Source organism: Sarcophilus harrisii, chromosome 2 (genome assembly GCF_902635505.1).
Source record: "Sarcophilus harrisii chromosome 2, mSarHar1.11, whole genome shotgun sequence".
Lineage (NCBI taxonomy): Eukaryota > Metazoa > Chordata > Mammalia > Dasyuromorphia > Dasyuridae > Sarcophilus > Sarcophilus harrisii.
The window spans coordinates 394,007,133-394,033,633 of NC_045427.1; the positions used below are offsets into that span (position 1 = coordinate 394,007,133).

The following is a 26,501-nucleotide window of genomic DNA, read 5'->3' on the forward strand; positions in this document are numbered from 1 at the left end:
TGAGAGGTAGAAAGATGAAGCCTGTGGCCCCTTAATAGAATATAGTGGTGAACATTACAATTCGTGTGGTATTTATTTATCCATAAAGGGAAAAAAGAAAATTTTAGAATACTTTCATTTTTATCATTCTCCAAAAAGAGAACATGCAGAGGCATACAATGGACCCAGAGGTCCTAAGAGGAAAAATCATACAAAGCATGACTGGTCAGTATTATCAATCGAGAAACCAGTAAGGTAGCAGATAAAATGCTGAATGTCATGTTAGAAACTAGAGGAGAATTCTGAAAAGGCCAAGGTTTTGGGAAGGAAGTGGGAGAGAAGGAGATACTTGCCTCCTGCTGCTTTGTACACTACCCTAATCCAGGTAATAGGATTATTCTGCTGCTCTGCCTGGGGTTTTCAATTAACACAGTTACTAAAGGTATTATTAAAATATTCTTTTGTTATGATATTTCAGAGTTTTAAGAAAGGAATTTTGGGTGGACCAAAAGATCATCACAAAAGAAAATCCAAGGGATTTTCCACATTGACTGGCTGGCTCCCTGTTATAGAGGAATTAAGAAAAACTCAATTTTCAGATTTCACTTCTTTGAATCTCACTCTCCTCATCTATAAAATGGAAATGCTTCTACCTATCTTATCTCATTTGTATGAAGTATAATCAAATCTTGTTGATAATTGCTCTGGCCTGGGAAATAGTTTGGCATTATGGCATAATTGGTATAAAGAAAATATTGCTTGGACAATATCTGAGAAGGTTAATTTATGGTGATTTTCATCCCTTTTATCCCTATTCTGAAGACAGCATTAAAGGAGAACTCTGATGTAATCTTTGATAAAGTTTAGCACAAGTCCTATTTTCTACAAGAAGCCTTTCTTAATAATTCCAATTAGAGATCAAGTCTCAGCCTTCTTCTCCAAAATTGCCTTATTTATTTCATATATATTTTGTGTGTTTATATATATATATATGTGCATGAATATATTTACATATATGTGTATATTTGTGTACATATAGATATCTATATGTCTGTATCTCTATGTGTTAAGTCTCCTAAATTATAAACTCCTTGAAGGCAGGGGCTGTTTCAGTTTTGTCTTTGTGCCCTCAGCACTCACTTCATCATTCAATTGAAACTATTCTTTCCAAAGTTACCAATGATCTAATTGTTAAAAATCGAATAGCAGCTACTCATTTCTCATTCTTCTTGACTTTTCTGCAGTATCTCACATTGTCAACCACCTTTTCTTCCAGGATACTCTCTCCTTCCTGGGATTTATAATACTGCTCTCTTTTGATTTTCCTTCTTATTTGTCCAACTGTTATTTTTAAGTCTCCTTTAAAGATTCTTTATCCTTCCAGAACCCCCTAAATATGTGGGTATCCCCAAAAGCTCAGCTTTGGGCCCTCTTGACTTTTCCCTTTATATTTCATTTGATGAATCCCTTAATCCCCAAAGATTTAATTATTATTTCTGTTGAGATGATATCCAGTTCTAGTCTTTTTCCTGATCTCAGTTGCACAATCACCAAATGCCTTTTGGACAGCCAAAACTGTATGTCCCATAGGAATCTCAAACCCAACATGTTCCAAACAGGATTCATTATTTTCCCCATCTGCTCAAACCCTCCCTTGTTCTCAACTTCCCTATTGCTAATGAAAGTCCCACTATCTTCCCTATCACTCTGCTTACAATCTCAGTATTTTCTATGACTTCATTTTTATCTTAAGTAATCTTATCAAGCAATCTGTTGGCAAATGTTATATTTGCCTTTACAAAATTTATTGTAAACACTCCCTTCTCTTCACTCATAGTCTCTAAATACTTCTTGCCTGGATTATTTCAGCAGTCTTCTAATTGGTATTCACCCTTAAATTTCTTCCCATTCTAATCCATTCTCTAGTCAGATGACAAAGTAATTGTCCTAAAGTGCATTTCTGACCACGTTAAACATCCTGCATGATATCCTTCCCCCCAATTTTTATTGTTATATAGTTGTTTCAATCATGTCCAATACTTCATGACCTCATTGGGGTTTTCTTGGCAAAGATACTAGAGTGGTTTGTCATTTCTTTCTTTAGCTCACTTTATGGATGAGGAAACTGAGGCAAACAGGGTTAAGTGACTTATTCAGTTATTAAGTGTCTGAGGCTGTATTTGAACTCATGAAGATGAGTCTTTCTGACTCCAGGCTCAGCGGTTGGTGTATTATGGCACCACCTACCTCATGAATTTTAGTGCTTCTCTATTACTTCTAGCATCAAATGCAACATCTTCTACTCAACATTCTCAATCTGGTCCTTTCCTAACTTTCCATTCTAAGACTTTACTCCCCTTCATAAACAGCTATGTAGCTTACTGCTTTCCCTCACATATGACTTCTGCCTTTATGTCTTTACATTGGCTGTTCCCTACCTGGAATTCTCTGTATCTTCACCTCTTCCTTTTAGTTTTCCTGGATCTCTTTATCACTCATCTCAAATTCATCTTCTGTGGGAGGCCTTCTCCAGGCTTCTATCCACTAATCCTTTCCTCTCTGAGATTGTTTAGTATGATATCTAGTTATCTTTCTATCTATAAACATACACACACACATATATAATCTCTTGTAGGCATCTAATTATTTATATGCTATCTCTCCCATTTGAATGTGAGCTCTTAGAAAGGATAAACTTTTTTTTTCCTGCCTTTCTTTGCATCCTAGTCATTTAGCCCAGTTCCTGGTACAAAGTAAGTACTTAATAAATGCTTATTGACAAACTGGACTATTACAGTGATTGGCAGATAGTAGTAAATGCTTGTTCATTGGATTTCATTCAGGTGACAATTAAAATAATAACAATGGCTAGGGGGAAGAATGCTGGCTATTTCTTCAACCTATAATTTACAGGAATCCCTTTCAGATGTGTTTGGTGCTTTTAACGAAGAAAGTTAAAAAAAAAAAACATTGTTGTTAGTGCAACTTTTTCATGAAGATATGGATTTGAATTCAGATTCTGTTATTTACTACTTATATGAATTTAAAATATTGTATCCTAGGTTTCTCTTGTAAAAATGAGAGGTTTATATAAACTTATAGGGCTATTCCAACCAGCCCTAAGCTGTTGTGAAGCATCCCTTTTATCCAGGGTCTAAGGGCACAAAGAGCTTGTAATTAGGTGTTGATTCCTGAATGCTCCATACCTATAGCTCCAATGAGGCACATGAAGAAGAGGATCCATACACAGAAGAAAATGTCCATGTTCATCTGACGCTCGATCTTGCTGCGCTTGTACCGTGGGCCACTATTGTTCAGCATAGCTTTTGTTTCATGGCCTTAGAGAGAAAAAATGGAAAGCTAGACTATTAGTTCACTGTGGCAGAATTTCATCTAGACATAATAAATAGAGAAGTGTCCAAAACTGTGCTGGAACCAACTTGAATCAGCTTAATGGAGCTGAGTGTTTACACTTCAGAAATAGGTGAATGCTTCAAATTGTCACTGTCTCTGCCCTCAAGAAGCTTTCAGTCAAATAGAGACATCTTTTCATAAAATGATTAGTTACAACTTTAGTTCTGTCATAAAGAACACTAAATTTGGTTTCCTCAAAGATGGATTAATGACAACCATGGAAGGGATTTATAGAAAGAAGAACTGACCACTAATTAGAGTGAGGGGTTCTAAAAAGAGAATTTCCAAGAATGGAAGAAAGCATGTGTAAAAGCATGATGTGAAAGATAGACTGTCACAGAAAACAGGAAGTGAGTGAATTTGTCTAAAATGCAGAGTATATGAGAAAGAATAATATGAAACAAGCCCATAAAGATAGGTTGGAGCCAGCTTGGAAAGGTGCAATAGGGAGGCACTTAAGGAGGAAAAAGTGAATCAATAAACATTTACTAAATGCTTTCTATGTGCCAGACATTTTTTTAAACCCTTAGGATTGGAGGTATAAAAGCAAAAAACAAAAACAAAACAAAAATAACAACAAACAAAACCCCAAATCTTATTTTTTTTTTTTAAAAGGTAATCCAAACTAGGGATTGTGATTAGGCCAATTTACAGATCACTGCAGTAATTCAGACATGAGATAATGAGGTCTGCACTGTGATGGTAACAGTGTTGGAGGAGAGAAGGAACACATATTAGAAATGTTAGAAAGGTAGAATCAACAGAATTTGCCAACAGTTTGACTAATGGAGAGGATGGTGAGATAAAAGGGATGTTGTGACAAAGATGATTCCAAGATTGTGAAACTAGGTGAGTCATAGGATTGTGGAACATCCACAGGGTATGGGATAAGGATGAATGAAAGTATTGGGAAGATAAAGAGGTCATTATCTTTTGGATAGATTGACTTACAGATGTTTATAGCACATCTAGTTCAAGATATAGACAGTTTTCTCAAAGGATTTAGATATAAAAGGTTGGAGAGATATAAGATGGTAACTAATGGAGATGGACTGAGGGTCTTTGAGAATGGGTATGGGAGGAATGAGCAGTAACCATGAATATAAGCCAATGAATCAGTTTGATGAGAACAAAAGGTGTTTGTTCAAAAACGCGTCAGGGAAAAGAGAAAAGGAAGCATGAAGCAACAAACTTGGAACAACAAACTTGTTCTAGATAAAAAGAAAAAAAGATGATGGATAAACATGAGCAGTCTGGGTGTTGATTCAGTGGACTTTTGAATTTTAACTACTCTGGTATTCTTCTTGGTAGTTGTATTAGGAAATGCCAGTCACATATTTCTGTGTAAAATTAAAGAAAAGCAATACATCAGATCCAGCAGTGAATGGTCTTAATGTTGTTTAGCTTGTCACTTATGCGGATTTAAAGTGGCAACAAAACAGTGGGAAAGAAAAAAAAAACTTCTGACTTATTAAATTAGATTCAAGTTGTTTCATTTGTAATAGCAGGATGCATATGAAATCTGAACAGGAAGTCTGTACTAATGGGATTGCCACCTTTCAATTTGCCAAAAATTAGAACAAATCCTGCTGTTCTTCTCTCTTATTGGGCAACACCACTGCCCAAGACCTAGTGGAAAACAATACTTAAACCTTCATCTCTACACCATTTTCTACCTCCTTCCATGTTTGCTGCCATTCACTGTAGGTTCTCTGGACACTCTGTACTACAATCAAAGGCTTGTGAGGAAGGAAGAGTGGGCAGGGAGATAGAAGTCAAGAAGAAGTGAGAACTTTAGGAGAGAAGCAATAAAGAATCACCTCCAGAATTCTAGGAGTATTACTAAATTGAGGCAGAAGGAGTAGTTGTCAGAGTGTCAGAGTCTGGAAAAAGATTCAAAAATAGTCCCTGCTTTTAAATATATATTTATATATATTATAAATATAATATAAACAATATAAAGAGGGAGACAGCATATAATTATGAACAAACACATTATATATGGGACTGATAATCAATAGAGAGAAATTACTATAAAAGGTGGGATTTTAACCCAAACTTGAAGGAAGCCAGAAAGGAGAGATAAAGAAGGAAAGAATTCCATGATTGAGGGACAGTCAGTGAAGATATCTGGAGTCAAGAGATAGAATATAGAATCAGCATACATGGTGAAATGAAAGGTGTAGGGAAACTGGAAAAGTGGAGTATAAGGAGAAGGGCAAATTATGAAGGTATTTGAGACTAGGGGGGAATGACAGGATCCAACAAATCTTTGCTAGGCAGTGTAAATAGAATGAAAGAGTTGGTATTAATATAATAAAAAGTAATATTGCTTTAGCAATATAATCTCATATCTTTGTAGAAAGCTTTATATTTTTCAAAATACTTTCACATTTGTTATTGCTTTTGACTCTTATAAGCACAGTAGAGGGCCTTTGGGAGCTTCATTAGGTATTAGTGCTAGAGAGCAACAGAAGAGAGCCGCTCTCTAATTTCCTTGGTCTGAGACAACAGGGCTGATAGCCAGAAAATGGCATAGACTTAAGCAAGTCAGGCAAAAGGCTTAGGATCATTTCACCAGAAGTTTTGCCTTAACTCATATCTCACATCATTCCGCCTGGAATTGCTTTTCTGTAAGACTACACTCCAGTTCCACTTCTTCCATGAAATTTTTCTATTCAAATCCTTGGCGCTGTCACTAATTAGCTGACCTTTGATGAGTCACATAACCTTTTACTTTCTTCATTTGCTGAACTAGGTGACCTCTAAGGATATATAATCCTATGATCTTGGAACATTAGAAAAGGCAAATCTTCGTTTGGGTACCTCTTTATAACTTAAGAAATATTTGTTTCCCTTAATATTAACTTTTGGTGTATATGTGTGTGTTTAGCTCCTCCAACTAGCTTGGAAATTTAAGGACTTGGACTATAATTTTGTAAGCATAGATATATAAAGTCCTGAATCTTTTCCAAAATCCTTATTATTATATAAACATGGTTAGGGTTTCTCAATAATCATACCAGTTATTTTGTTCCATTCAAGTCAATTACACAAATGTTTATTTATCAATGACAATGTGTTCGGCACATAGTGAAAGGTCTGGTCATTTTTCCAACATTCTCTCCTTCTATTCTCTACTGTCATACCAAATGGAACTCTCAAAGACACTCTACTTTGTAAGACTGAACTAATGCACAGCTGAAATAATGCACTTGAAAGAACTTTGAAAAAATGAAGTCTTTATGAATAGTTAAGGGATTATTATTTTGGCATCATATTCCTTACCTGTTCAATGGAGGGGGGAGATGTTGGAGGAAGGGAGAAAATTTGCAACTCAAAATTTTAAAGATGTTAAAAATGAATAATAAATTTGAAAAAGAAAAATGAAATTCTAACTACTTAAGATTATTATTGCTAAGGTCATTAATTATTATTATTGTTATTGATATTAGTGTTCTTACCATGATTACTAATATAATCTTCCATTCAATTTCATTCCCACTTGTACAATATTGGTTCAAACTCATTATCCTATTACCTGGGTTACTGCCCTAGCCTCCTAATCTTAGTTTTCTCTGTCTCCATTCCATCTTTCATATCAATGCCTTCCTAACACAGCTCTAATTATGTTACCTTTTTACTGAAAAAAACTGTTAGTTGTTCTCCACTATGGTTCTTCCCTAATTAAACATCAAATTATTTAGCCTGTGTGGTCCCAACCTATTTCTCTGGTCTTCCTACCAAGTTGGAAAGACTTCAAGTATGGACCTAGCAATAGAGGAATAGTAAAACTAACTTCAGAGAAGCTCTGAAGGTGGTCATTAGGGGATGGATTTTGTTTTTTGCAATAGCAAACCATGAAAATAATTTAAAATGAGGAAGAATTTTGAACTGAATTGGTAGCAAGAACACTTCTACTAAGAAAATGATAGCTTCTTGAAACATTGAAGTATGAGACTCAGTCTAATCCCAGCTTTTGCAGGAGACTTTTTCCTGGCCTCCTTTAATGCTAGTGCTTTGTCTCAGACATTGCCCTCCATTTATACTGTATATATCTTATAGTAATTTTTTTGCCCAAGAATTCCTTCATGATAGGGACAGTTTTTGCCTTTTTCTTTGTATTATCAGCACTTAGCACAGTTCCTGACACATAATAAACACTTCATAAATACTAGTTGACTGACTAATAAGTATATGTATTTGTTTAATGAATTAATGAAGGGAAAGCATGATTTTTCTTGTAACTAAGCACCATCCCATATATTCCTGGGGTTGAGAACAATTGCTTTTTAAAACAAATTGCTTTTTGAAAATACCAAATTTGGAGGCAGGGAGGCATAGTCATTGTCACAGAGACATTTGTAACAGCTTAAAGGTTTGCCAAATTAGCCTGCTAAGAAGATCCTTATGTTTCCTAATTCAATTTAATTTGAAGAACACATTTCTAAAGTCAGATCCCATTGTAAGTGCTGCAATACAAAGATGAAATAAGACACACTATCTCCCTGTGAGGACCTTATTATCTAGTAGAGAAAAAATATATGCAGATAACTGAAACATATTAGAATGTGGTAATTGTTAAAAAGAAATCTAAACAAAATATTATGAAGAATTTGAGGAAGGAGAGTTCATTTTCAAATAGGAAGGCTTCATAGCAGACATGACAGCACAATTAGGCTTTGAAGGATTGGAAGAGCTTCAACAAAAGAGATAGGGGGTAAGGAAGAGTCCAAAAATGTCACCAGCAAAGGATAAGAAAAGAAAAAGATAAGAAAAAGACATTGAGATCAGCCCAGGTTGTCTAGGATGGATGCAGTTAATGAAAAGTCTTGCGTACCAGTCTAAAGAGGGAATTCTTTATTTGGTAGCTTGAGGGGGGATGTAGCAGAGTGGAGAGAGACTTGGCCTTGAGACAAAAAAGATTTGTACTAAAGACATACCTCTGACTGAGAATCAAGCAAGCAAGCAGTAAGTATTTATTAAGGGCTGACTATCTCGGGCATTGTGCAAGGTGCTGGTAATACAGGTACAAAAAAATGAAACAATCTCCCTTGTAAAAGAATCTCCCTATAAAGAGACATAGCATAAATAGGAAGTGAATAAATACAAATAAATACAACATCATTTGGAAGGGAGGGTATTAATTATGGGAGGATTGGGAAAAACTTCCTGAAGAAGATGATGATTGAACTCCATCTTAAAGGAAGAAAGGGACCCTGAGGTGAAAGGTAAGGAAGGAGTGAGTTTCAAGACCTGTGGGATGGCCAGTATAAGAGATAGAGATTGGAGAGGGAGGGTCACTTGTGAGAAACAGAGAGAAAGCCAGGATACACGAAAGGAAGCCACTTATGTGGCTGGAAAGACATATTGAGGCCCAGTTGTGCAGACTTTTAAAAGCTAAAGCATAATCCTGGAAAAGTCACTGAACCCATCAGTATTCTGCAAAATTCTCTTAGAACATAATTATAGGGAAAGTGCTAACCTGCATTGATAGAGGGAGTTTCTTCAGATAGCAGTTTCCAATATCAATGAAATCACAGGGCCAGAAAGATACATTAAGAACATTATATGGGAAGCCCAGTCAAAAATATGGAGAGAGAAGAATCTGTAGCTTTGACTGCACTTTTCAAATGGCCATAAGAATTTTCCTTCATCAAAGGTAATGGAGAATATATAACACATGTGATGTTCTTATTTACAAAGAGAAAATGCATGCAAATGTCTCTCAGAAAAGATTCTGGCCTTCTCCTGCATTATCATGTCTGGACCATGAACTTCATAGGTAGAACTGAGTTAATTTTCACATAGGATAATATTTTTCTGAATATCAATGGGAGGGAGTAAGGAGCTCTTTACGATGTGCCCAAACAAGCTTTGTGTTGTTGTCCCTTGTGAATGTACTATATTAAATAAAACACTTTAACTGGGAAGAGGATCAACTTTCTGGGTGGTGAGAATTAGGAAATCACTGCTTGAATCACAGAATTTCACCTCAGAAGTCACCTAATTCAATTCATACCTTATTAAAACTCCCCAACATAGCATCCCACATAATGGCCATTACTTAAAGGCTTTTTTATAGATTAAAAAAGATGAAATAATATCTCCCTATGAGTTCCTTATTATTCAGTAGAAAGTAAATATATACAAATAATTGAAATACATTTTTAGAATGTTGTAATAGTCAAAGGAAATCCAAACAATATTATGAAGAAGTTGAAGGAGAGATGGTTTCTAAATAGGAAGACTTTATTAAAAAGGTGACACCATAATTGGGCCTTAAAAGATTGGAAAGATTCCAGCAAAAGAGATAGAGGAATAAGAAGGAATCTATTTCAGGCCTAGAAAATGCTGCAAGCAAAGGGATGGAGAAGGATGAGGGATTTATAGTCTTCATTAGACTGCCAAAGTAATTCATCATGTTAAAAAAAATTAAGAATTGTGCTTCTTGGAATAAACAAGTGAGTCCATTGCTGATGGCTTTCTTGGATTTTACCTTTGTGAATTTTGGGTTATTTCTAAAGTTATTTTTATTTCTACTTTGTAGTAATTCCCTATCACATGCCAGACACTGTTTCCCCCCTCTCTCCTTTTTTATTTTAAACTATTTTTTAAAAAAGAATTATCTTGGTAAGACTAACTAAATACTTTTTAAAAATCACCCGTTAAATACAGAGTCTATCATTTTTATGGTCCATGGTCCAGGAATTACATTCTTAGACACCATCTTTTTAATCAGCTGTCTGCTTTCTAAACCTTCTTTCCTCTTCTTAAGCCCTTGCTTTTGATCAGCAGTAGTGACAAAATACCATTTTCGCTTTAGCCATGACTGTATGATCCTGAATAATGCTTCCTATGTTTTTACTGGCACATATTTCTAATTTATGCCTATATGAATCACCAAAAATGGATAGTATTCATCAGATTTGACCCTTTATTTCTTCATCTATAAAATGAGTTGGAGAAGGAAATGGTAAACTACTGTAGTAGCTTTGTCAAAAAAACTCCAAACGGGGTCATGAAGAATTAGATATGAACGAAATGATTGAACAAAAAAAAACTTTCACTTGACCTTGTCATCCCCTAGAGTTATTAGCCTTCATCACCTCCCATTCACTTCCAAAAAGTTTTTACTTCTGTAACTTTTAATCTTCTATACCTTTTAACCTTTTTGTAATCTGACTTCTGACCCTACCATATGACAGAAGTTTCTTTGTTTAAAATTACTAGTAATTTCTTAATTGATAAGTCAAATGGTCTTTTCTTAATTCTCATCTTTTAGGACATCTCTGAAACTTTTGCTACTTCTGACTCCATCTTCCTTCTGGAAATTCTCTCTCTCTCTCCTCTCTCTCTCTCTCTCTCTGTGGTGTGTGTGTGTGTGTGTGTGTGTGTGACATTTTCCTCTTGATTTTTCCATTTATTTGGTCACCTCTTCTTAGTCTCCTTTACTACATCATTAGCCATATCCTGTCCTTTTTATATGGATAAATCCCAGGGCTCTGCTTGAGCCTTCTTCTCTCAACACAAATGTTTGATGATTTTTGTTTCCAGCCTCTTAAACCCTGTGTAGAGTCTTGAAACTGAATCTGGGGTAGCACAATTATGATTTATTATTATTAAATAAATAATAAATTATTGTTGTATATCTATTTTACATACTTATACACCCAGGGTCACATAAAAGTTTCTTGGGTAAAAAGGAATTGTGAGGTGAAAAAGTTTAAAAAGCCCTGATCTAGTTAACTTAACTTCAAGGAGTTTAAGTCATTACCCATACAGATGACCTCATTAACTCTATGTTCTCCCTCACTACATTTTCAATCAATTTTCAAGACTTGTTGATGCTATTTCCACACAATCTTTCATAGCTGTTTTTTTCTCTCCTCTAATGTAGCCACCATATAGATTCAGAATCTTGTTAGTTTTCCTATGGATTATTACAGTAGATACTATTTTTTTTTAATCCTCAACTCTGTTCTCTTCCTTCTGTGCTCCATCACAAACTTTCTACATACAATTGTCAATATGATAATTCTAACCCATAGATCTGATGATGTCACATCACTGCTCAAGAAATTCCAATAGCTCCCTATTGCTTCTAGTATAAAATATAAAGGCATTTGTTTGAAACCGAAAGTCCTTAATAGTCTAATTCTTATATGTCCAGACTATTCACCCCCCACCCCCTCACCTTTATAGTCAGACTGGTCTATTGGCTAGTCCATATAAATTATATTTCTAATCCCATCTTTGATTTTGCATAGACTATTTCTCATGTCCAGAATACTTTCTGATTTCTTGAAAATTTCCTTCAAGACTCATTTTAAGTCTTTCTACACCAGACTCTTCTTGATTGTCCTAGTTGTGGTGCATTCCCCTTTTGCTCCCCACAAAAGAATTATAGATTATCCATTTATTTAACTATGTTCTTGTTGTTTTCCCCCAGTAGAAGGCAAATTCCCTTAGGGCAGGGATTATTTCTTTTCTATGTAGCCCTAATTTGCGGCCCACAATAGGCACTTAAATGTAAACAGAATTATTGAATAGATACAAGTCTCAAGTGGACAACAGACTTCTTTTGTTGATCAGTCAAGACAAATCTGGATTAGAAAGACTCTTAAACTGAAGTCACCAAAATGTTGGTCAACCATGGAGCCCATGCAAAGCAACCGCAAAACCCACCCACCAACCAAATAGATCCAGTTAGCTCTCTTTTAGTGATCAGCCTGGGATTGTCACCTGGAACCTCTAGCTTTAAATTTTTAAGAAAAAAATACATTAAAAAATTAAAAGTACTGTGGAAGCACTACACAATGGCAAGAATGTTGGCTTTGGAATCAGAATGACTCAGCATGGCCAAAACATACCAGGTTGTAGGTTCTACAAAGACCCGAATTGTCTTTTGCATCTTCTTTATATCCCCAATATTTAACACAGTGTCTGGCACACTGTAAGAGCTTTAATAAATATTCAGTTACTGACTGGGTGACCCAGGACAAAAATTAGTGAATCTCTTTGCATCTCAGTTTTCTTATTTGACCTAAAGTTATAGATTTAGATCCAGAAAGAACTTTAGAAATCATATAGTCCAACTCCCTCATTTTATAGATGAGCAAATTGAGGATAAGAGAGATGAAATGATTTACCATGTTGCATGCTCAGTAAGTGGTAGAACCAGAATTTAAGGCCCATTCTAGCATTCCTTCAATTATATTGCATGGCTCTATGCAATGGGGATATTAGTGCTATCTCATGTGGTTGTTGTGAGACAAGTGCTTTCTAAGTCTTGAAGTGATGTGTAAATATGATTTGTAGTGTTGAATAAAAAGCTGACTTAAAGACAGGAAACCCTGACTTCAAGGCCCATCATGGATACATCCCAGCTCCATGATCCCAGGCAGGTCATTCAACTTCTCAGGTAAATTGCAGAGAAGGTGCTGAACTGTACTGGGAGAGAATTTCCTTCTCTATTATAGTAATGAAATCCCAAGTCCATTCTCTAGCTTGATTAAATTTCTACAAAAGGATTTTGATAGTGATTAGATTTATAAGAATAAGTTTTAATAATTGTGAAAATTCCTATTTGTAGATATTGGCTCCCAACTGTTCTTCCCTTTACCCTTCAAAAATCACCAAAAAATCTTGGTCACACTCCCAACAGTTCAGTGTTTTTATATATATAAAACTTTAGGATTAATTTGTTTCTGGACAGGATGGGATAGCCTGCACAAAGCAGGCTGGTCACATTCCAGGGACTCAGCAGGATTTCTGGGCACCAGGACTGCTTCCCTATTGAAAAGCTCAAAAGAGTTTATTCCATAAACCACTGGGTAACTGTCTGATGGTCCTCTAGGGTAATATCACCCTAACCTTGAAAAAGATGTATAAAATGAGAGAAAAAGGTATATTAATGGGGTTGATTTCAGAGAGCTGTTTTCTTTACCACCAGATATCTTTATCCCAGTTACCTTGCACTGGCCAGAACTTTTCACAGCAGGCAACCGTGATTGTTTCTTGGATCCAGGTGCATAATGGGGAACATTACTTAGAGTCATAGAAGAACTTAGGCTTATGGAATCAGGAGGTGAAAAAGACAGAATTTCCCTGATTCCAGGACTCAGTTTGCCTATGTAAGATATAGAAATAACTAACATCTACAAAGTGCTAACAAATATTAACCATTTGATCTTCACAACAAACATGGGAGGTAGGTGCCATTATTATCCCTATTTTACAATTTAGGAAACTAAGGTAAACAGAGGCTTAAATGACTTGTCAGGGTCCTATAGCTAATAAGGGACTGAGGCTGTATTTAAAATCATGTGTTCTTGACTCAAGGTCAAGTACTCTAGAAATTACTTTCCATATTTAGGGTAATGTAATTAGAGGGTATTTACATAGCACTAGAGGGTAGAAAAGTATATTAAGTGAAAAGACCTGCATAGATGACAATCCCGACTACCACTTCAGTGTTCCTGATGGTGCAACCACGGAGCAGAAGACTCTCGCTGTTAAAGCCAGTCCTGGTCTGATCTGGATGTTCCCTAGGAAGAAGGAAAGAAAATGTATATAACCTTTGTAGGATTATCCTTAGCATCGGGACCATAAAATTGGATGGGGTGAGAGAGGTTTCTCTCCAAGTTCAGGGTAGGTCAATTCAAGCCAGCTATAAGTAAAAGTCTCATCCTTCCCCTCTTTATTGATTTCTATGTCTGTTTTTGGTTTTTGGACTTATGGGGAAGGATTGAAAATTAGAATCTGATTACCCAGGAGGGATGCCACCACTAAATTAATTTCAGTTCACTTATTAAACACCTCTTGGGTACAGAATATTATTTTGGGAACTAGAGAGATGAAACTTTGATGATATAATTTCTGACTTCATGGATCTTATGTTTGAATAGGGTCATGTGACATTAACATAAATAAACATAATATAGGAGAATAATTGATAGATACATGAGGGATACAAGCAAAATGTTAGGTAAAGTTCAGAAGTGAAATCATTAAAAAGAAGAACTTAGCAACTCTGGAAGAGTTGACAACTAAGCTGGGATTTAAAGAATAGATAGATGTGTAGTAGGTAGAAGGGAGAAAAAGACATTTCAAATATAAGGAACAAACTCTGGGTCTCAATTTCCTTATCTGTAAAATATGGAGGTTGTATTAAATTAGGCTTCTGAAATGTCTTCCAGCTCTATATTTATGATTAATCCATCAATTAATCAACAAGCATTTATTAAGCACTGACTATGAGTTATTGTGGTAAGCTTTGGGAATTCAAAGACAAAAGTAAGAGTCCTTATCTTAAAGGAGCATACATTTTTGTAGGGAACATGATATGTACACACAGGATTATATGTAGAATGAACAAGAAGTTTTTTGAAAGGGGGCACACTATTTGGACTGAGTTTTTAAGGAAAGGAATGATTACAAGGAGATGGAAAAGTATGGGCTGAGAATGGTAGACAGAGGTGAAATTTGGTAAATCAAAGACAATATGGAGATGAATAGTAAAAGATAAGGCTGCAAAGGTAAGGTGGTCCCAGATAAGAGATGGCCTTGGATGCCAAAAATGTGCTTGTTATTTGGTAATAATAGCTATGCAGCATAATAGATATAGACCTGATTTGGGAATCAGGAAAACCTGAGTTCTGGTGTCTATTGACTGTGTGACTTTGGGAAATTGAAACTTACACTTACACTTAAACTCTTCACATTCCAGGAAACTTTCAGAATTTAATATGTAGAAGAGTTGTTGATCTGTATTAGTAGAGGGAGTTTCCTAAACCAATAAAATTACAGGTCTGATATAATAATAACAGGTAATATTTATTACAGTTCATTAAGGCTTATAAAGTGCTATGTAAAATACAGTATATATGTTTACATAATAATATTTTTATATAAAATATTCATAACAAAACATTCATATAATAAATATTTAGAATAGAATATTATGAATATAAATATATATGTATGCTTCTACATACATACACACATCTATATTGGTAAATCTGACTTCTTGCAACACCCCATGGTGTTCCCATTTTACTGATAAGAAAATTGAGAAAAGTTAGGTGATTTTCCCAGGATCACACAACTAATCAGTACCTGAGGCAGGATTCAAATTTAAGTCTACTTGACTATAAGTATCACTGAAAAGTTTTAGACAAATGAGTGAAATGACTAGGATAATGCTTGAGAAAAAGAAATCTGTCAGTGATGATGTGGGATGAATTGGGATCAGAATGGAGGATGGAGGTAGGAAGTATTGTTGGGAAATTATTTCAAGATTCCTAAAGAATGCTTATGAATGCCTAATTAGAAGGAATGGTAGGAATCTAGGTGATAGAAATAATTGCAATACCCATCAAGGAAATAGAATTAATGGGACTTAACTAACTGAATATAAGAAATTTGGGAGAGGGATCTAAATCATTATTGATTAGAGAAATGCAAATTAAAACAACACGGAGGCACCATATCACATCTATCAGATTGGTTAAGATGACAAGAAAAGATAAATGATAAATGTTAGAGAGGATATGGGAAAACTGGGACACTAATACATTGTTGGTGGAGTTATAAACTGATCAATTTTGGAGAACAATTTGGAACTATGCCCAAAGGCTATAAAACTATATATATCTAGTGCCGCTACTGGGTTTGTAGCCCAAAGAAATCATAAAAGAGGGAAAAGGATCTTCATGTGCAAAAATATTTGTAGTAGCTCTTTTTGTGGTGGCAAAGAACTAGGAAATAGGTAGATGCTCATCAATTGGTGAATGGTTGAAAAAGTTATGGTATATGAAAATAATGGAATATTATTGTTCTATAAAAATGGTGAAGGCCTGAAAAGATTTACAGGAACTGATGCTGAATGAAACAAGCAGATCCAGGAAAATATTGTACATAGCAACAGCAAGATAGTGCAATGATCAATTATGAAAGATTTGGTTCTCAGCAGTTCAGTAATCCAAGGTAATCCAATGAACTTTGGATGAAAACACTATATCCAGAGAGAGAACTATGTATGGATACTGAATGCAAACCATTACATGCTATTTCCACTTTTTTTTTCTTGTAATTTTTTCCTTTTCGTTGTGATTTTTCTCTTCCAACATGATTATATGGAATTATGTAAAATATGAATGTACATGTGTAATCACTCCCCCCATGTTGTTTTATATGTAACTAGTAAAAAAAAGAAGTTTGGGAGAGGGAAGAATAAAAGAGAATCTTTAGGTGGTGAACCTGGGAGGCTGGTTGGGTGATGGGGCTACTCCCAAAAACAGTGTACAGAAGAAGGAGAATAGCATGAGAATCTTGGTTTTGAACACATTGGTTTTGAGACAGGTATGGGACATTCAGGTAGTGATGTCCTTTAATCTAATAGTGATACTGGGTCTGGAGAGATGATTTGGGACAATAATATATAGAGAAAAAATTGAAGTCATGGAAGTAAATGATATTATTAAAGAACAAGGTTTAAGAATAAAAAAAAAGTATTTATTAAATGTACCTACTGTGTACTAGGCATGAAAGGTACAAATAAATTTTTAAAAAGACCCAGTTCCTGGCCTGGAGGAACTTACATTTGACTAGAAAGAATACAACATATAATCAGCTAAGTATACTTATAGTAATTTGAGAATGGGACCTACAAGTTAAGCCTTAAAGAAAGCTAAAGCTGAGGCTGAGGAAAAGAGAAGGTATATCCTGGTGAGGGCATGGGAATGAGAGGAGTGCTGAATTTAGGGAACAACAAGTAGACCATTTGGCTGGAATATAGAGTAGGAAGAGGAATAATGGGCAATGAGCCTTGAAAAAATAGGCTTGAGTCAGATTGTGAAGGGACTCAAATGTTGAGCTGAGGAATTAGTATTTTCTCTTAGAGGCAATAAAGAGCTATTTAGTTTTTTAAGCATGAGAATGATGTGGTTAGACTTTTGCTTTAGTCAGATTATTTTGGCAGCTGTGTGGAAGATAAATTGGAGAAAGGAAACATTGGAAACCAATTACAAGGTTGTTGCAATAATTTAAGTGTGAGATATATAAGACTGAACGATGGTGAATGTGTAAGTGGGAAATGAATGAGAGGGTTGCTAAAGAGGTAGAATCAATAAGACTTGACAAACTGATTGGATGATTGATGGGAGAAAGAATGATTCTTAATTAGAATGGAAGATGGAGAAGAATACCAAGAATGGAATCCTAGAGAACATCCACTTTAAGGGATATGGAAGAAGAGAAACCATTGAATAAGAGAGGAGGGGGCAATTAATTAGATTAGAAGCTGATTGGTAACTCTGAGGACAGACCATACCAGATGAAGGCATATACTACTGCATCTAATGCTAAATGGAGATCTGGGGGGAGAAGACTGAGAAGTTTTTAGATTTGGCAACAAGGAAAGTCACGGTTTATATGTGATAAAGTAGACTGAGAGAAGAAGTGGATGGGGAGGTTAGAATGCAAAAGATTCAGGAAAACAGGTGGAGAAGAAGGTAATATCTTAAGCTCTTTCTAGGGATTTAGAAATGGAAGGAAATAGAGATAGAGAATGAAAGCTTGAAAGGATAGCAAAGTAAAGGGGAAGTATTTTTAAATCAGGAGACACCTGAGCTTGTTTGTAGGCAATAGAGAAGGAATCATCAAATAAGAAAAAAAAAACCTGGAGATAGGACAGAGAGAAAGAATGATTGACAGATAAAGTTCCTGAAGGAGATGAGAAGACAAAAATTGAAGAACATAGATATTTTAGCTTTGGCAAGGAAAAAGAGCAATTTAATCTTTTGAGATGCTCTATTGTCTATTTATAATGGATAAAAAAGGATTCTATCGTTCTTGATCAACTAATCAACCAATCAATCATCAAGCACTAAATAAATACCTACTATTTATAAGGCATTGGAAATATAAAATCAAGAGTGAAACAATTCTTGTCCTCTAGGAATTTAGATTTTAATGGTGTAAGGATGCAACATATTTCCAGATAAATATTAGATCAATCAATCAATAAAGATTTCTTAATTCCTACTATGTGCCAGGAACTGTATTGTGTTGGCTTAAAAAAAACAAAAACAAACAAAAAATTACATACTGATTTTGGGCTGCATCACCAACAACTGGGGGAAACAGAAAAAGCCCTTAGAAAACTTGGAATTTGGTCCCATCTTGAAGGAAGTTGTGAATTCCAAGAGGGAGAAGTGAAGAAAGAGAATATTTCAGGCATCAAGGATAGCCTGGATGTATAAGCAGGAGATGGAATATTGCATATATGAAACATTAGATATGACTGGAGCATAGAGTGTATGAGGGGAAATAATTGTGCCATCAGACTGGAAATGTTTTCAATACAAAAGAAATGTATTATAGCAGGGTTTTAGTTTGCTCCTCTGTCAAAGGAATGAGTGGAACTAAATAATCTTTAGGGCTTCCTTATTTCTCAAATTCCATGTCTCTAAAATTTGACCAGGGTATTATACTAGGTATTATTTTTCATAGTTCCCATGCCTACATAGGGTTAAGTGTGAGACATAGCATTAAATAATTTCTAGCTCTTTTAAAAGCCATGGACCAGACCTGTTTCTTAATTGTCCTTTTGGGTGCAGTTCTCTTTGATGCTATGATTTAAGAGCAGGTTAAAACTAGGGAATTATCCACACCCTTGCTCTCTTACATGGCTGCTGGGTATTTGAATGTCCAATACCCAGTCTTAAATTAAGTTCAAAAGAATACTTATTTACATGTTTTTTTTTTCTGGGTGGTACATTGTAAAGAGGGTAGTCTTCCTTTCAATACATTCCTCAAAACAGGTTGGGGTGGAGCTTATAGCTCCTGCCTTCTCTACTCCTTCTTAATAATTTCTTCCCTTTAGACTCTGATCTGTGAGACAAACTCAGGGGTGAAGAGGCTATTGTGGATGGCCGAAGCAGAGAGGTGGGATGTTCAAGAACACATTAAGTCAGCTCAGTATCACAGGCTCATCATTTTAGAGTTATAAAGGATTTATACACTTTATCAAATTTAACAGATGTAGAAATAGTCTCTAGATGAAGGAATTGAGATGAATAGAAAGTCAGTTAGGTAAGCAGCAGAATTGGGATTCATACCCAGTTCCTTGTCTCCAGATGTAATACACCACATTATGATGCTGTCTTTTGATTCGTGTGTAAATTGGATTTAAATGAGGTGGTGCCACGAACCCCTAGTCTCACTCTGTCTTCTAAAATTACTACTGTCTAATTGCAGGACAGAATCAAGATGACTGGTAATAACTCAAGGTGCAATGAATGACCTTGATGTCTTTGAAGTCTAAGCAAGGTCTAAGCCCTCCACAACACCTGCTTCACCTGCCTTCTTGGCCCTTGGAACAAATTATTCTCATCTGCCCATTCCACCGGGGAAGTCTTTACATACTTGAGGTAGACACACCCTAATTCACCATAGGGTTTGAAACCTGTGGTTACCTTCAGCCTGGGTTAGCCCATCTGCCAAAAAAGTTTACCAGGGTGCGACTACAGTGCGACTACAGTGCAACTACAGCTACTATGCTGTCAGAACCCTACAGACTACTAGGTGCAACCAAATCATTATCCAAGTTGTGGATTATAGATTCTCTAAGGAAATCTATATTATCTATATTAAAGAATATTAAATATTAAAGAATTTTTTAATTTTTTAGCTGCCTATCTTTTGGACTTTAAAAAAGACGTTAAACTGTAGTACAAAAAATAATAGCTCACATTTATATAATGCTTTATGGGTTGCAAAGTGCTTTTCTCAGAATGAACCCAAGTGATAGGTAATCTCTACGTGATTTCATTTTAACAGCTGTAAAATTTGTGGGTGGACTAGATTGATAGTGTTAAACTCAAGTAGTATCTGGAGCCACTAAATCTTATATAAGAATCCATACAGAGGTCACACTGACTTAGAAAATCACACATTAACATTATCTGTATTTTATTATATTTTAATTTGTTAAGTATTTCCCAGTTAGTTTAGTTATGATGCTCTTTGGAGTGTTAGGCCTTCTGGATAATGTATGTTTGATATCTCTTAAGTAAGTGATCTTGAACCCATTTAGGACTAGATCCTATTAAATTAAAAATTCTTATGAAAAATAGATTTTACAGAGGAAGAGACTGAGGTTCTGGGGTCATAAGTAGGTAATATGCTAATGCTTTAAAGGATATGAGATCTTGCCATGCTCTTCTTTATATTACATATATACTTGTATGTACATATATACACATATAAATATAAAATTTCATTTTAGTTTCACCTCAAACTTGCAAAATAAGTGTTATTGCCCTCCATTTTATAGGCGAAGAAACTAAGCTGAGAGAGGTTATGTCATGTGTGTCCATGGTTATATAAGCTTCTAAGTTTGAACTTAGGTCTTAGTGACTACAGGTCTACCACTCAATCTGCCTATTATCCCCTACTTTGAACATATGTATGATTCTCCTCTTTTCTTTTTATACATTTCCTTAATAAAATCTATTATACTACTTCTTGCACAGTGAAAATAAACACTAGTTTACTTGTGTCCATTATGACATTTTCTATTGTCCCTTCAGTCACATTTACTTTGTAGTTTACAATACACTTATGAATCTATTCTCTCAACTAATCAGCAAAATTTCTGTGACATTGATAAATTTGAGAGAACGATTCCAGTTTTATAGATGACAGACTGGAAGCTAAGTGTCCCTGTCTCCTTTTCCCACTTCATACACTTACTACTCTATTTCAGATCTTCATCACTTTTTGCCAATACTATTACTCGTTGTTGGTTATTGTACTTTTTCAGTCATGTCTGATTCTTTGTGACCCATTTGGGATTTTCTTCAAGTATCAAAGATACAGAGTAGTTTGCCATTTTCTTTTCCAGACTTTTAAAGATAAGGAAACTGAACAAACAAGGATAAGTGACTTTTGCAGGGTCATTTAACGAATGGAAATCTAGTCTTCCTGATTCCAGGCCTGGCATTCTATCCACTGTACCATCTACCTGTCCTAATACTATTAAAATTGCCTTTCATTTGGGTTCCTTGCTTTTTCTTTCTCTTGCCTAATCCATCCTTAATAGTGAAATTCCTAAAGCATAGTGTGATCATGTCACTCCTGTGCTTAGTACGCTCTAGTGCTCTTATTTACTTTTAAGAAGACATACAAACTCCTGTTTGATCTTTAATACTCTTTAAACCTGGTTCCAATGGGAAGCCATTCCAATTGGAAGCCAAGTCATTCCAGGCTTATTATGCATTGTTCTTTTTTACATATTCTTTGGTTCCACCAAATAAACCTGCTTGTTGCACTTTGAGCTTCATCTTGAATTGAAAACACATGATAGGTGCTTAATAAGTGTTTATTGATTGATTTCATATTGATTGAGTGCTGTCCATATTCACAAAATACATAAATGTATATATTTAGATGTGTATATGTTGTGTCTCCTACAGAGCTCCTTGAGGTCAGAAACAGCTTTAGTTTTTGTCTTTGTAATACCAGCTCCTTGAACAGGATCTGGTAAAAGCACATAACAGCAGCCAGAATTCTGGCTGATTGATTTGTTGATTTACTGCTAGAATTACCTCGCTATGGAGTGACAAATGCTTAGAGTATTATCTTAACAATTCTGTATATTACAGTTTGAGGTGAGATTAGCTCAGAAATTACTTTGTTCATGTAATACTTATAAAGCCCAGGAATGGACCTGATGACATGTCCCTGGTACTATCTTGCTATCCATCCATATTTGCCAAGGCAAGGTTTTAAAAATAATGAGTGTTTAGTATGTTATGACTAGAGTCTCAGTTTATCACAAATTTTTATGATCTTCTCTGTTGATATGATGAAAATTTCCGCACCTTACCATTTTAGCTTTCTAGCCAAGCATGCAGACATGTTTGTATATGGAACCAAAGAATATGTGAAAAAGAGCAATAGATAATAATACTGAAAAGGTAAATTGGAACTAATCTGAAGAGTTTTAAAGGTCAAATGGAGGAGTTTATCTTTTCTTTTGAAGGTAAATAGGGAGTATACACTGGAGTGTATTGAACAGAAAAATGAGTGACATGATCAAACTGTTCTTTATGACTATCATTATGGAACTCTATGGAGGATGGATTGGGATGACTCCTTTTTAATCAGCCAGAAAAAAGGATTAAAGAATGACAAATTGCTGCTTTGCTACTGAGTACCTGGTTCTTAGTTTTTGCAAGCAAGATCTATTTGGATGATTTGGGATCCCTTTTGTTTATAATTTACGAAGGACAAAGCAATGCCTTTAAACTTCAAAACAGAATTATAAGGAAGGTTGTTCCTCATTTCAGACTAAAAATACATGAAAGGCAATGGATTTTTGGGAAAAGCAGGTGTCTTTGAAAAGAAGGTTTGTTTATTTAGACTTTAAATAAATTTTAAACTTTAGAGATCAAGTCTGTAATAATTTGTCTAGTCAAGTAATTTCCCTCATCTAAGTGACAAAGAAAGCCACTTCCTAATCTTTCTCCAGGGTTAAGCCCTAGACTTATAGCTAAAGATCCCTGAAATGATGTTCTTCCTTTTCCTGATAATTTTTATTAGTATTTGTGTAAGACAAATGAGTTATGGGCCAGTGTGAATTCTTTCTATATATCTTGAAAAATAAAAAAGAAAGGAGTCCTTGGTTTAAAATAGTTTAGCTCTCTTTTAAGTTATTTCTGGTCTTTTTCTTGTCTCTCCTCTCTCTTGCTCCCTGTTACATATAACATTTCCAATTATGTGCTGTATAATAGAGGCACCTATCATATGTTAGGTATGAGTACTTAGTCCAAAGTCAAAAAAACTGATTTTGAATACTGCCTCTGATATTAACTAACTGATTTTGGGCAAATCACTTAGTTTCACTTTCTTCATCTATACAATGGAGATTATAATAGATCCTACCTTTCAGTCATAGTAGGATTAAATGAGATAACATGTAAAAGTCTTTGTAGGCCTCAAAGAATTAAAAAAAATAATAATAGTGTTGTTGTTATTATGATGAGAACAGAGGACAAGATGAAGAAGAGGGACCCCTTACCTTCATTTTATGCGTCTCTGAAGCAAGCATACTAAAACATGCAAACACAAACAACATGAAATATACCCTCTTATCACTTTTTAAATTATTAAGATGAATCATTAAATTCAGCTCAGGCTGTGGGTGTGTGTATACATGTATATTTACATATCTATCTATATGTCAATCGTGTGTTTATTGGGAGATTTGGTCCTTAGGACACAAATTTCCATGAAGGGAAAGACCTCTAGGATGTTATCTAGTTTCAAGGACAAAGAGAATGGGTATACCATAAAACAACTTCTGGGGAAGTGAGCAGAATAAGAACAGATTGGAAGGATTTACTTACAGTATGGCCATAGTGTTTGTTACTAGAGCAAAATAGGCAATGAAAAGTATTAGATGATTGTTACCTATTTTAACAAATTATTCATGTCAATTCAGGGCTATACTGGATTGAATTCATCTGCTGAAAGTATATAAATGCTTTCTAAAGCTCCCTTCATCTCTACTATGATCTATGACTTTGTTAGCATATTAGAAGGATCAGTATACTTGTTATTAAGATAGAATAAGAGGGGTTCAGGAAAAATCATTGAAGATACATCATGATTCTTAGCAAACTTGGCCAATAGAAGAATAATTCACAAGCTAAATTCTTTTCCATGGATGATTAGGCCACTCTCATGTATAAAATCCTTCAGTGGTCTCCATTGCCTATGGAATGAATTATTATTAAACAGATGCCTATAATATGTCATCCTGGCTTTATGTTATACTCTTCTCCTAACTGGATTCCAAGGTCAACATGTCATTTCTTGCCCTGCTGCATCTGTACAGGTTATTTCTAGTCCTTGCAATGCAGCCCTCCTTCTTTCCTCAATTCAGAATCCTTGCCTTTCCTTAACGGCTCAGGGCATGTTAACAGTTTCTTAAAAAAAAAAAGTCTTTCTTTATCCCTTTAATTGAAAGTAATCTCTCCTTATTTGCTTTGTTCACACTAAACATTGTATTATGTGCATCCATACTTTAAAATAAAAAACAAACACTAAGTAGAATATAAGCTTCTTGAGGCAAAGGACTATGCCTTTTTTTTTTATCTTTCTAATCTCTGGCCACAAACAAGAATTTGAGCTAGCTGGGTCTTAGTAAATGCTGGTTTCTTGACTTAAACTCTCTGCCTCATCATGGAGTGGAGGTGATCTTGGATTTTAAGAAACACAAGCTCTGGCCAGTCTTACTAAGCTGGAAAAATTTCAAATACAAATTTGGCATGGATATATAAGGAATGTAAATCTGGAGGGGGCCATTATTGGATCTTTTAAAGGATAATGAATCTTTTGCCTACAGGAATTCTCAGAGATCTACCAAGTTACAGAAGTTATGATAATAATAGTAGCAAAACCAACAATGATTATCATTTATATAGTACTTTAAGGTTTACAAACACTTTATAAATATTATTCTTTTATTTAACAACCACCCTGGGGGATAGGTGCTATTATTTTACAAACTGAGGCACCAATCAGTTAAGTGACTTGCCCAGGGCCATATAGATATTAAATATCTGAGTCTGGATCTGAACTCAAGCTTCCTGATTGTAAGTCACCTAGCTATCTACCTCTCTACCACTGGAAGCAGTATCCACACTGCCAAACCCTGGGTTCTTGAGTTCTTGAATCAATAGATGTTGGAATCAATAAAGCTGGAAAGGATTTTAAATGTCTTCTAGTCTAACTTTTTTTCCAGCTAAGGAAAATGGAAATCAGAGAAATTAAGTCATTTCTTCACATTTCACAGTTGGGAGAACCAAAGTCCTCTGATTCCAAAGACTATGATTTTTACATTATACCTTGTGGCTTCTTGAATACAAGGTCACTGCATCTGTACTCTGACATTGAATCTAAATTATTTTTCCTTCTGAAAGGCCCTGAAGGGCTATAATTATGTAATTTGGGGCAGTTTCAGAGTCAAGAATACTCCGTTCAAGTCCTACCTCCAAACCCTACCACCCAAAAGAACCACCACCACCACCAAAAACTGGTTGGTGAATATGGTCTCTTTTCTTGATCTCTTAGTGTTCTGCTGAGACTATAGATTGTAGAATACTGGCTGATTTGCACTGGGTAAGGGAATCTCTTCATGTCATGTTCCCTATACTGACAACACCATAAATCTATATTCAAGTATAGGAACAGTGCTCTGTACAAATTAGGTGCATAATAAAGGTTTTTAAAGACTGACCACAGACTACACTTTTCCCCTTTTACCCAGTAAGGCTTGTATAAAATCCAAGAATGGCATAAAATTACAGCTTTAATAAGAGAAAGACAAAGTAATGAAACTGAAGAAAAAAGATGGTAATCAGATTGAATAATATATGTACATATATAATATGCATTTTATACTACGATTTATCAATGTCAGCTTCTATGAATAGATGACATATTTGGATCAGTACAGCAGTATCTCATTTCATTGTCTGGTGTAGAGGAAGACCAAAGGCTTATAGACTAGTCAAATCTAATACTAATATATCCTGAATAATTTTTTTCAATAAAAAAAATCAGATGGTACTAAACATGATAAACATGGAATAATATCACCAAAAATGAAATTGACTATCTACTAACACTCAGGAAATGATTATCTGTTCCCTGAAGACTAATTTCTGAACTAGCTAGAGCAAAGATCCAAATAATCATAAACAAGAAAAAAAATAATGATGAAGAAAAGACTTTTCATGCAATCAGGAGCTAATCAAATCAACTGAAAAGCAGAAAATAGATAAAGGAATTGGTTTTGACTTTGATTATTAAAATTTCTCTAAAATCTTTAACTGATATAACACAATCACCAGAAACTAGTATATCCAGTAAACACTAGATCTCTTTGCCAAATAGAAATGGCAGGCAAGGGAAGACAAGGTTTTGAATAGAAACTCAATTTGTAAAATGAGGAGATTGGAGTAAGATCACAAATACTGTGAGCTCACAAAGGTATGAAAAGTTATAGAAGAAAAAATGAATTTGCTAAAAGC

General features: G+C 35.0%; 1 protein-coding gene across 5 annotated transcripts in view; it reads right to left on the bottom strand.

Annotated features, from left to right (window-relative positions):
• The window catches only part of ATP10B (ATPase phospholipid transporting 10B (putative)), a 258,288-nt gene that overhangs the window by 61,967 nt on the left and 169,820 nt on the right, over positions 1-26,501 (bottom strand). For all 5 annotated transcript variants that reach the window (XM_031953627.1, XM_031953626.1, XM_031953628.1 and 2 more), the window contains 2 exons: positions 13,837-13,943; positions 3,186-3,317 (listed from right to left, as the gene is read on the bottom strand). In XM_031953627.1, the coding sequence (XP_031809487.1) occupies positions 3,186-3,317; positions 13,837-13,943 (239 nt within the window). The remainder of the gene's footprint in view (positions 1-3,185; positions 3,318-13,836; positions 13,944-26,501) is intronic.